A 12,999-nucleotide genomic window follows, 5' to 3' on the forward strand; every position below is an offset into this window, starting at 1 on the left:
AAAATCAAGTAATGCACTAAAATTAAACTAATAATTCTAGTCTTATGAATTGAGAAAATTCACAAAATGGATATCAACAGAGACTTAATTATAAAATGATAAGGTATAGTATTCGTATTGAATCTCACGTTAAAATACATAACTCTCTTTTTTTTCTCTATTTAATGGAGTACTACTTATATATACTCATTTTCTCTTTTCAATTAAACAAACTAAAATAACTATAAAAATTATGTGACGATCAAGAAATATGTTATCCTAGTCGGGATATATGCAAATCGATAGATTCATGTAAACAAAACTAATTCTAATTGTTTAAACTTAGAGTGCCGATTTTTTGCCTTGATTGGGCATGAATTGGCTGTAAATTGTATCTTGAAATTAGATAAAATTACTAGAGAAAACAAGAACGAGTGTAAGTATATATGAAGACATTTGCCCAAAAGTTCATCATACAATCAAATAAGCTTAGGAGATCAATTTTTAATATCATTTCCTAAATTTCTTTTCCCCTCATTTTTCTTTTCCAAATTGGCAGTTTCACCTACCGAATCCCCATAACCAATTTTCATTCTTTTTTTTTTTTACATTTGTCGGATTTAATTTCTACCCACTCTTTATATTTTTGATTCTTTTATCTTTCAAAACTTTCTATACTCCATAAATATCCTATTAAAACCATAATCATTTTACACAAATATCTCTCTTGCCCTTTTATTAGGATTATACTTTTTAATTAATGTGTATTTTAGTTAGATTTCATAATGAAATAATAAACTAAAAGAAAATAAAAGGTGAATGAACTCAAAGAAAATTGTTGATTTATTCATGGAGAAGTGTTGGTATGGCAACCGACATTCATAAATCAAATGGATTATAGATTGGATTAGCAATGAGAAAAGAAGAAGATAAATTACCATAATTAGCTAGGTAGCACAAAGTCAAAAGTGGTGGGATATTTCAAATAAATATAGAAGCTAGCAAAGTTTGAGTTGGACTTCTCTTCCTATATATATAAATGTCATGATTAATTATTTTCGGATGCATACGCCACGCTATTTCCAAAAGAGAGGGCTTATTTAATTACAATAAATTAATATCCCAAACGACTATAAATAAGTGCCCTCTAGCTACAAATATCACGAGAAACAAAATGAAAACTAATTACGCCCTTTGGTTTATGGTGGTGCTTCTAGTATTGGGTTTGGGCTCCGGTAATGATATAGTAACAATTTAATTTATATACTAGTACTACTAATATATAAACTTGGCTTTTTTTGTAAAATAAATATTTTTTTTTTGGTATTGAAATGATAGAAAAGGCAGAGGGAAGTCCATGCGTATCGGCGAGTTCAACATATGGGGGTCCATGTGTGAACCACACTGCTCAATGCCAGCAAGCTTGCCTCAATGAGGGTTACACCTCCAGTTTCTGCGGCGGCTCCGACGGAAACCGTTGTTTCTGCACTAAACCCTCCTGCCGATAGTTATACAGCGTAGTGTACGTTTACTATACTCATCTCTAGCGTGCTACTAATATTTATTTATTTATTTGAGAAAGGAGCATGATAATATAGTAGTATATACTTTGTTTTGATTTTGGAGTTTCCTTTAATTTTAAATCACAAAGGCTATTTTCATTTCGGTACATTTGATTTATTAGGATAATAACTAGTCAGTCATTAGTTATTCTCATTTGCCATGTTTGTCGAGAGTCATGTTTTTAAAATAATCAATAATAAAAGTAGGAAAAAATGGATGAAAATCAAGAAAAGAGGGTGATTTGGGTGGCCGTCAACTCATAAGATGTCTTTGTAAGTATAAATTATACTAATAGGTTGACAATTATGTATTTAAATGGAGAGAAATTGAAAATTTATTTAAAAATTGATTTATGTTATCACTGCTAACATTATCATCTAATATGAGTGACGACTTATTGTGATCATTTTTTATTTTTCTGGGAGAATTGCAATAATGCAATTTTCTCAAAATTCATCTTATAAACATTTTCTTTTCCATTTGATTTGAAAGACTAATTAAATTCTTTTTGCAAGAGTGAGTTTTGGATAAGACAATTTTTTTTAAAAATTATCACATGACATTTGGATGTGATTACTCATTCATTCCAGTTCAAAATTTAAGCATATCCGTGATCCTCCATTTTAATCATATATATATGGATCACAGTGTGTCACATAAAATATCGAAACAAAAGGAGAAATATATAGTGGTAATATATAAAGTTTGTGAACTATGAATATCAAGTGCTTGTATACAATATTGCTCGTTGTCTTCTTGGTTTTTGCTATGAACTCTGGTAATTATCATTTATTGTATATACAAATACTATTTGAGTGTTTGTGTTATTCAATCAAAAAATTTAATGGTTGTGATTTTTCAGGGGAAGCCATGGGTAGAACTTGTTTATCACCAAGTCATAAATTCAAAGGTCAATGTTGGAGAGACCACAATTGTAAGGTAATTTGCATGGGTGAAGGTTTTGAAGAAGGCAAATGTGAAGGTTTACTACGTAAATGTGTATGTCTGAAAACTTGTTGATATTTTCCTATGGATTTATCAAGCTATAATAAACGATTTGTATGTTGTTATTTATAAATGAAATAAAGTTGGCTTCTTCATTCTATGGTATAAAGTAGTCGGCTATATATTACGTTTATTTTCATTGGAGAAAATATGAAAAGCAAAAGAATATTGAACCAATATTTAGTCTTATGAATGAGAAAATCCACGAACTGAATATCCACAATAGAGACTTAATTTAAAAATGATAAGTTAGAGTATACTAGTGGGATTGAACCCCACATATGTCAACCAGAGAAAATTAAACCCACTCATCACATTTCTTCCAAGATAGTCTCCTAAGATTTGAAACTAGAACTTTGAAAATATATTTATTTTACAGATATGATGATGGTGATGGATAAACATTTTTGTCTAATACAAATATTAACTGAACTAGATATCACATTCAAGAACATGTCAGAGAAGTACCAAACTGTCATATCCTAATAATAATAAGGCAATGAGCTCATTTAAATTTGATGCTAAAATAAAATGCTAGATAGAAGACATGATAAATGGCTACTCTCCGTTAGTTATTTAGTCTAACAAATTTATCGCTCTATATGAAGTGCACGAAAAAAATGGATTATATGAAAAACAGATTTATCGATCTATATCAAGTGCACATAAAAAAGAATTACTATATGAAAAATATGCAGGGATATTGTTTGCTTGTAATCGACAAACTGTACAAAACTCAAGATCGTGTGACACTTTTTAGAATATCTAATCTCAATCTTCAACGAGAAGGGAGATAAGATTGTTCCTTTCCAGCTCAACTCATCGGCCTATGGTGTCAGTGGTCCAGTCAAAAACATCTCTAACCTGCGACATCATCGTGGAACTTTACTACCAATGGGCAATGAGTGCATCATAGAATATATTTCATTATTTCTAAAAAATAATACTACCTTTAGAAAAAGCAAAAATGGCTCAAAAGTGCACTATAGCCATGGTTGTGTTAGAAGGACCGCCGGGCTTGATGCGTTGAGACCTTGTTTTCCATATATTGCAGATTTGAGGACATCGTACTGTTGGCAGATAGATGAATATAGCAACTCCGAGTATGTAGACTTTGCCTGCAAAAATAGCTCGAGGTCAAAAAGATAACACTTCTGGGTAGGTATGTGATTAAAAAAGTGGATGCTAAAAACTAACACATGTAGAGACTAACACCACAAGAGGGGAAACGTCCATAAACTAGATTTAAAGAAGTTACCTCATCAGGATCTTCCAAAGCTGAATAGATTTTGTGATAATCGATTGACGGTGCAACTGATACCCCAACTCCATGAAAGGATATCAATCGTCGCTCACCAATCTCTTTCTCCACCTAAAAGGAGTTTGATGAGTATATCATTATGGATAGGTAAAAAGAACTTCTAGTAAAAATGTACCTCCAATGGAGGGGGCATAAGTTCATGGCACATTAGAGCCATGGGGTATATATGACAAGGAATTCCAGCATGTTCGACAAGCCTTCTCATGTTGTCCACTGAAGATGAATCAAAAGGTGCCTGCACCGTCTTATATCAGCATGGGTAGTCAAACTAGCACTACTAAGAAAAGTGGGCAGGAAAAGACAAGGATTATGAACATCTTTTACAACCATCAAGAAAAAGTTACTTCCCAGTGGTAAAGATTGTCAAGCGACAGCACATGATAGTGCTCCAGAATCACATACTTCTCATGACTGGTTAGTAATCAACGATCAAAGATGCATTAAAAATCTAAGGAAGTCTTCAAAGAGAGGACAGGGTCCGATCCTCTTAATCAAATCATAAAACTGCCATTGGTTGAACCCTATCCACCCACCAACGCAACACCATAACAATATTAACTACCGTCAAAGCCTCTACCTCACCATCACATCCAGAGCACATCATTGCCCCACTTGATTACTCAATGACAGATATGGGCATCAAGAGAGAGTGCAAGGTCAGCTCAATGTGTAATTTCCTAGATGTGGACAAGAGGCAAACATCAAAAAAGAGTGATAATATCCTTAAACGTCACCCAGAAGAAGTCTTCTAACATGCTCCCCTGGGGCCCTACCTAACTACCTCATCTCGAAAGACTTCGAATTTTCCTCACCATAATCTGCAAACAAATTATTGTGCAAAATTTTCCACACAAAATCACTTACTGCATATATATTTAATATAAATACATAAATAAAAGTTGGGCTTCAACTCATACTACTATATAACAGCATAGAAAGGACAAAAATTGAGTTCATAATGCTCATAAAGAGCATTATTATGAGAAACAGCAAAATAATAGTTGCAAAAATACAAGCATGAGATCGAATTTTTGACAAGGTAAAACCAATGCAACACATTTTTGATCCACCATTATCATATTTTGTTACTAAACTAATTTTAACAAATGAGGCAAACTATGTGAATATGGCAAGAATACGTACTGGATGCCATTCTTTCGTAACAGGATCTGGGCGGTCCCTTCCACCACTTGGAGCTATCCATATTATTTTTGCTCCCGACCTAGAACATAGACAGTAAGAGAATGACTCCCTTAAATCAATTGGTAGATTGAAGTTAAAGATGAATAACTTTCCACAATATCGATATCAAAACTAAGAATCCATATTATTTTCATTCTACCGTTGGGAAAATGGATTTTATGAGTGTTATTCAGCTCAGCTGTCAAATAGATGAGTTGGAAAAAGTCATCCAATTTTCTTCTTCGAAAGTAATGATGCTCATTATAGTGACATTCTCAAGGTGATAATTTTTTTTGAATCTGTGATGTTCAGCAGCAGCGGATCAGCACTATTTTGCTACTACTGTATCAACCCATACTCGTAAGTAATATGCCATAAATATGACCAAGTGGGTGTGGGATGGTCCTATTAGCTTCTCACAGGACTCGTTATTCATCCAATAAAAAAGTGATGTTAGTTAAAACACAGACCTATCATTTGTAAATTTTAACTGTCCCAAACAGCTTTACTCATCAATAATCACATACTCAGATATTAACATATTATGCAAATAGACTCATCATAGACTCACAATGTGCCAGCAACAAACTTCGTACTTCATGAGTGGACGTTTCATTGAAAAAACTCTCCTTATTGTTGGGTTAAGATAGCATGCATAAGTAGATGTTCACAAAGAAGGTAGTCTTGTTAAGGAAGTCATGACAAGGACTCTTTTGATCATACGCTTGATGAGCTGAGCTGAAGTTCTTATTTTCTTGTATTGCCACCAGGAAATAATTCCCTTCAGTACATGTTTCCTACATCTCTTTAAATGATACCAATAAGTACAATAGCACCAAAAAAAAAACCCAGAGCAGATAGTAAGATGCACTAATGGATGTGTTTTTAAAAAGGGTAAAACGATGTTTAAAACTAGGCAACTTGTTGTTCTGCATATATGAGTACAATGAACTACATGAACGACAACTCAAATGTACCTCAAAAGCAGCGCCATTTCTTTTAAGCTTTTTGTGTTTGCTCTTCTCTTCATGTCAATGAGCTTAGGATCATCACCCATGTGTTTTTTGGAATACACACATAAAAGATTCCTGACAAATTAGAAGTTCAGAAAATGAATAACTTTGTAATGAAAAGTTTGCATCAAACAAAATAGTTGAGAGCAGTAAACCTATAACCTGCCCATACTAAAGGGTTTGCATAAGGGATCTGTAATAACCCTATCTCCAGCAACATATATCTGCATTACAGTTAAAATGTGTAGGCAAAATTACTGTCCCTAAATATTTATCATTAATGGCATTAAAGTAATATTTATAGTGATATTAGTATTAGTTACCAGATTCTCAGCAATGAATGAGTTAGTGGATTCCAGCAACAAAGCTATAACAGCTGGATCTGCTTCAGTCTGATGGTTAGACATTAAAATAACATTCTCACCCTGAAATTTAGCAAAATGAAGTGCTTATCAGAAATAGAAGCCAAATTCTAAAATAGAGCAATCAACTGAATAAAACTGCCAAATTTTTAGCTGGGTGCATTTTGAGAAATATGGAAATTTGAACATGCTTAAGAACTATTTTATGAACATTCATACAGTGGAAACAGAATGTGACAAGAAAATGTAACCAAAAAGAGGTTCCTCAGGTTGAGTAGAGTCACAAACAAGTAGAATTCAAACCATACCTCCCTAGTGCTACCAGTATAAGCTTTACATGCATAACATTAATGACACAGAGCTCTATAATTACATTGACTGGGCCATCCACTCAGTAAAAGGAAGGAAAGTTTTCTAAATATTAGTAGCAAGAAGACAGCTAGATGCTGATACTTTGAAGTTTTACTATTTACTACGCAACACAGAGGCAAGATAGCTTAGGCTAAGAGTACTTGGATTTCTTTTGATGTTCATTTTCTGCCAAATAAGACTAACAGCAATTCTGAGAACACTGGAGCCAAATATAAAGATATTTAAAATGATCAAGTAAAGTACGAAAAACGTGCACCTGTTCAAGCTTCTTTTCAATTTCATTGACTATGGAGTTGTTCCCAAGAAATGAATTTCTGAAATTTATAGTTAACTAATGTTAAATGCAGCCAGAAAATCTCCAAAGCACAACTAGACAATGAACTATATAACAGAAGGGCAAAAAGATTATAGGGGGGTACACCCAAATCAATGTCCGAAATCCACAATTTGTGAAGGTTCCTGATATGATATCGATATTTATTTTATTTTAACGGTAATCTTTTACTCCCTCCGTCTTAAGTTAGTTGAGTCATATAGCATGGGATGGATGGACCAAGCTTTTATTTCTGGAGCCCTAGTTACTTTTATTATTGAAGTAGTAGAGTTTAGACATTCAGGGAGCGGGAAAATTTGTGTTGAAGTTTAATCAATGACTGGCTGAGGCAGGCATCGCCTGTATTTTTTAGGTGTTATCTTTTTAATTCTAATTCACTCTTTCAGTGTCATCTTATCTATCACAATTCTATAGAAGTTCTACAATACTACTGAAAGCATGTAATTGTTCTTCTCGTTGTAGAAATGGCACAGTAATAATTCCTTCGTGGAACAGTCTAGAAGCAACAATTTATTTTCTATAGTTACATCCACCCAATACAGATTGTCATCTGGCAAACATTAACAACTTCTTATACCATGCCACCCTGAATCTATTAGAAAATGGGATAGCAAGATGGTTTAACTGCCAAAACTTCATTCTTAAATACATCTTATTTATAATTACACAACTAAGCAGCCTGGCGGCATAAAGTTTCCCGACAGTGTAGTGTAGCGACCTCAACAGAGATATTTAACAAGAAAGATGATGCATAGAGCTGTTTCTATCCAACTGAGAATGTTTCACAAAAAAAATAAATGGTAACTGCACTTCCTCTACTATGATATAATGACAATATATGAATATATCCTTGGATGGGCTCAACGCTAACAGACATACATAGTTAATAGCTAAGTAACATTGAGATAAGACAGGAGGCAGATGAAAATATGAGCTTTTAGAAGCATATAAGATTATTACTTCATGATTATTTTTGAACAAACCTCAGCAGAAAAATTGGCAAAAGCTAAGAACATAGAAAACAAGTCCTAAAAATATATAACAGCAGAATGACACAGTTATTACTGCACAAACAAGTACATGGAGTCTTATCAATAAGTAAATTAGCATAAAAAACTTGCAGTTTTAACCAAAGCTGTAGCTCTTAGGGAATCAAACAATAAAACTTGGACAATTTTTTTCATTACAGATCTCTATCTACCACACTTTCCTGGCCATCTTTCACTTGCAATAGTAAACTCTAACTATGTTAAAAGTTGACCACATCGATATTGTTCAGTATGCAGCAGAAAGATTAAAACTACTAGACTAGCTTTATATAACTATACTATATAAATTAATTCTTCAGAAGGCAAGGGAGGAGGAACTGAAAATCTATCATACACTGATTTTAGATTGGCATTTGCCGAGTCTAGCAAGCTCACTATTTATGGAAATTGTAACCATACTATTGAGTGTATAGGATAAAAATCAAATGGTAAGTCAACCTACCTGAAATCCACTAAAGGTCGGATATATTTCTGACCAAACGTGTAATAATCAAATGGCTCCCGAATGGCATTGTGATGTGGTGAGAACTGAAATGGGTCCTATGAAATTGATTTCCAATTCAATAAGAAAGCTGATGTTGAGAAGTCACATATGTAAAAATCTAGATGACAAAAGGTAGCAGATTAACTACCTGCACGTCTGAGAAAATACGATCTAAGGCCATAGCCATATTAGACATTACAAGCTCAACAGCTTTAGGATGGCCACTTCCCAAAACCTGAATTTGGAGAACCCAAGAAAAAACAGATATACACAGCTCAGGGTTCATGATCTTAGAAGACATAAAAAATAACAAGATAATAACATATGTTGTCACTCAAGGGGACTTCTGTAAGCATGTTATGTATTGCATCTTAAAACAAACAATAACAAAAGTGGAAATAGCTAGAGCATGTATGAAGTTGCAGAGGAAGAGAGCATTTGAAAAAAAGCTATGTTTCCCCGCTATCACCTAGAGCAAGCCATCTGAAAATATAGAGCAGAAGGTACCTAGTTTTTTATGTAAATAACATGCTTAGCTTCTTCAAACACATAATTGATAACTCAAAGAAACTTTCCAAACAAACATGTTTAAACATAAAAGGCAGAGAGTAATCAAATTTCAGGGACCTCTTGAATTTGTAGATGCCCAAAAGAAATGCAACCAGAGACACTTTATAACAAGATGGTATTCACAGACTCTGGAGAACTAAAGTAATTGAATCAAGTCACACATTTTTGACAATTATAGCTAACAAAAGAACACAGTCCATGGAAAAATCATTAAATTGTTTAATAAATGGTACATGAAAACATTTTAAAAACTAATCCCATCTTGGTTCACTCTGATTTATGACCATGTTTCAGAAGCCTAAAATTTCTTTCTTAGGAGTCTACTCTTCTGAAATAAAAGGACACAGTATATTTTTTCTAGCCAAAATAAATGCATACTAAAATTAAAGAAATGCAAATCGGCAAATCAGCTTAATAGATCCAACTTGACATCTCATTCATCTAAATAAATATTCATGTATTCCCCAGAGTCTTGCTTTCAAAGCAGCAAATCTAAAAAAATAAAAATGTTAACCAACAGAAGTCTAAAATTGTAAACCAACCAACCGATCAGCTTAATTGGTAATTCAAAACTTGACGCCTTACTCATGCAAATACACTCTCACATGTCCCTGCGGGATCTTTTCAAATACTTAATTATGAATACATATATGATATTTTTTCAAAACTTGACGCCTTACTCATGCAAATACACTCTCACATGTCCCTGCGGGATCTTTTCAAATACTTAATTATGAATACATATATAATATTGGAAATGAATTTAATCACGAAATGTCACGTCATTTTGACATATTGTGAAAGTGATGGAAAAAGAATGAATCTCTATTTCCCTAATAAAGTGATGAAAAACTTCAATGTGCACAGCAACCGTTTAGTTTCATCCTTTTCTATATTTTGTTCATATCAATTACTCTCTTCAAGAGCAAACAGTTCCATGACTCCAGTTTACATCAAAAGTTGCAGCATTAAATATCACAGAAGGTGAAAAGGAAAATAAACAAATTTGTCAATACTGAAGTGAGGTTTTCACCATTTTTAAAATAAACAAAACTTGCACACCATATTTTGCTACTGTAGCTTTCAACCACATGTCATTACAAAATCACGAGGATGACAAAAATATCTTAAACAACAGATTCTCATCATAAATGGCCCAGTAATTGACAACTACATATTTTCACTATTAGCAGGATAAGATTATTTTACTGCATCTCGGTAATTGTGATACAATTCTGTCATCCCCTGAGCTATATTAATTGGCAATCTTCCAGCTTCTGCTTCTTTTTGTATCACCAAAAGTAGGTCTGAAATATAAATTCATATCAGAACGCTGGAGCAATTTGTGCATATGCTGAAATCTTAAGAATCATGCTTATTAAACTGCAAATGTTGTAAGACAGGGGAGTTTTCCACTGAGGCAAATAGGAATATTGAAATGCTACAGAACCCTAATGTGAGGAAGCTGTAACAAGTTGATAGTTACAAATAGATGAAGCGTATCAATCACAACACCCAAATATCATCCTAAACAAGGAAGATGTGACTTGTAGTAACATACAGTTGGCCACAAACTTGCTTAATATGGATTTTCACTTAACAACCTACTCCATGTTAAATTCCTAGTCATGCAATCAATTGTATGTAGACAGAAGTAGCCAGAAGAAGACAAAGATCTTTTTACTTTTATGAAAACACAACCAATTATGCATATTTTATTGAATTGTTATACCAAAGCTTTCTACATACTTTTTCTCATAATATATTAAAATGTTCTGAATTTAACTGAGGTCCTTTCCAGATGATTATAGATGTAACTTACTAGAGCAGGTTCAACCAGGAAGAGGGGAGGTTGAAGTGAACACAAAAATAAATAGACCAACGATTTCTCATATTATGCATATTTCATTGAGTTGTTATACCCAAAGCTATCGCATACTTTTCTCATAATATAGAAACACTTCTGATAAATTGTGGTTTTCCAGATGTCCATAGATGGAGCGGAATGTAACTAATTTGAGCAGGTAAGTTCAACCCAGAAGAGAGGAGGTTGAAGTGATCACATAACTAAATGGGTCAGCATTTTCCATGATAAATACTTTCACATTTTACCTCTCCTATGTTTCTATGTTTCCTTGTTCTCTCAATCCTCTAGTTTCGCAACTAATCTTTCCGAGTAACTTGTACTAAGACTAAATTCTGACACTTCAAAAATGCTTAGTGGTGGGTCCTCCATGCTAACTGCAAGATAAGCTTCAGCAGGCCAATGGGAGGTTCAGAAGTGACTAACTTTTCTGTTTCTCCCATCTCATAAATCTCTCTATTTTAGTCTTGCAATTTTTTAAACCTGAACAGATCATCTTGGAAACAAACTTACTCTAGATGTCCATTTGGTGTAGAGAGAACATATGGTTTCAGTAAAAAATTGGTGCAGGAAGCTGTTCATATTATGCTCACTAAACTTATTGTCTTTGACACTAAATCAGCTAAGCATATGTAAATGGTTAATAACAAGCTCAAGAAAAAAGCCAGAATGTGTTGAATGGAATAAATCAACCACTAACTGTACATATTAAGGTATAGATTTCGCAGTTATACAACATGCCATGTCCATATTTTATCCAGGAAGGTTAGTTCAATCGCCCCTGTCATTGACAATTTCAACAAAGGCTTTTTATCTACATATTGTTAAAAATTAAACAAGAAATTAAAGAAACAAGTATATTATGAAAAGCATCACTGCATCAGGAATACGGAAGTACAAGCCCCAAAACACACAACACATGCTATAGGAGTAGAGAAACTTATGCACGCGTGGCCATAAAAGTATTAGTATGTGTTTCTTTATACGCTTAAGCACGATACCAAAAATTAACTCATGGCTGCTGATAAAGAAAATTAATGTAATCAATTGACATTTTGACAGATATTGGAGCCACAAACACGCAAGAAACTATTAAATACTCCTGCATACGTAATGCCACAATATATCCAATCGCTCAATAGGACTATGGTCAATTTTTTACGCACTAAAAGAGTTTGAACATCCAGACCAAGATTTCAACAATTAAAACAATAAATCAGCAAAAGAAATGAAAACACAGAATGAATGCTACTTCAAATTATATAGCGAAGGACCTTGTTCGGTGCGCGCGTCAAGAAATGACGGAGGAGGCGGAGATACGTCGTGGTGATCGGAGGCGGAGCTGGAGGCGACTTCCGGCGTGGAAGCCGCAGCATTCAAGGAGCTCTTCCTGTGGTGGAGAATCTCGGCAGTTCCCCAGGGGTTGGAGGCACAGAAAAGAAGACATGAAGAGCGAGTCCGGGTCCGAGCTCCGAGAGATTTAACGAAGTAAGAGTATTTTGAAGAGGAAACCCTAGGTGCAGTTGAGCAGGAGTAGAGCTTCGCTGTAGAAGGAATAGAGAGCATCATTGAAATCGTTGGTTGGGGTGTGTGAGACTGAATGTGTGAAAAATGTGTGAAATTTGTGAAATCGGAACAGGATAAAGGAAAGCATGCGAATGAGAGAGATAAATTCGATTGGAAAATCTATATATACTTATTAAATTTTGTCGATTAATCGATTAATTAAAGAGCATAAATAGTTACAATCGTTAATTAGTTACGTTTTGCAAATGAGAAATTTCCTAATTATCATTGTGCATAGCAGTGGTCGGTGCACACATATTCCTAAATTAGCCCATACTTTATCACCCAATATATGGCAATGGCCGGTACATAGATGTTCATATATTAGTTCATAA

At 33.9% G+C, this 12,999-nt stretch overlaps 1 protein-coding gene and 1 long non-coding RNA gene across 2 annotated transcripts; one reads left to right on the forward strand and one right to left on the reverse strand.

Moving 5' to 3' along the window:
- Nucleotides 1-1,125: 1,125 nt before the first annotated feature.
- LOC125215647 lies at nt 1,126-2,642 on the forward strand. Its single transcript, XR_007175293.1, has 3 exons — nt 1,126-1,214; nt 1,318-1,501; nt 2,405-2,642. It is a non-coding gene; the product is annotated as an uncharacterized LOC125215647 (long non-coding RNA).
- Nucleotides 2,643-3,207: 565 nt separating this feature from the next.
- Nucleotides 3,208-12,747, reverse strand: LOC125214421 (glycerol-3-phosphate acyltransferase ATS11, chloroplastic-like). Its single transcript, XM_048115444.1, has 13 exons — nt 12,373-12,747; nt 10,444-10,541; nt 8,813-8,899; nt 8,623-8,720; nt 7,054-7,111; nt 6,387-6,488; nt 6,226-6,287; nt 6,028-6,138; nt 5,012-5,090; nt 3,984-4,103; nt 3,806-3,919; nt 3,498-3,665; nt 3,208-3,411 (listed from the first exon to the last, which is right to left on the reverse strand). The coding sequence occupies exons 1-12, from the start codon at nt 12,665-12,667 to the stop codon at nt 3,531-3,533; spliced, it is 1,359 nt and encodes a 452-aa protein (XP_047971401.1). The 5' UTR covers nt 12,668-12,747; the 3' UTR covers nt 3,208-3,411; nt 3,498-3,530.
- Between the last annotated feature and the right edge of the window lie 252 nt (nt 12,748-12,999).

The sequence above is a fragment of the Salvia hispanica genome, chromosome 3 (genome assembly GCF_023119035.1).
Source record: "Salvia hispanica cultivar TCC Black 2014 chromosome 3, UniMelb_Shisp_WGS_1.0, whole genome shotgun sequence".
In the NCBI taxonomy this organism is placed as follows: domain Eukaryota; kingdom Viridiplantae; phylum Streptophyta; class Magnoliopsida; order Lamiales; family Lamiaceae; genus Salvia; species Salvia hispanica.

Excerpts from the sequence above, each read along its gene's own strand:
- LOC125214421 (XM_048115444.1), bottom strand. The coding sequence starts at position 12,667 with ATGATGCTCTCTATTCCTTCTACAGCGAAGCTCTACTCCTGCTCAACT. Across the intron at positions 6,288-6,386 it reads CATTCATTGCTGAGAATCTG|ATATATGTTGCTGGAGATAG; the intron begins GTAACTAATACT and ends ACTGTAATGCAG. Across the intron at positions 3,920-3,983 it reads TTATGCCCCCTCCATTGGAG|GTGGAGAAAGAGATTGGTGA; the intron begins GTACATTTTTAC and ends AACTCCTTTTAG.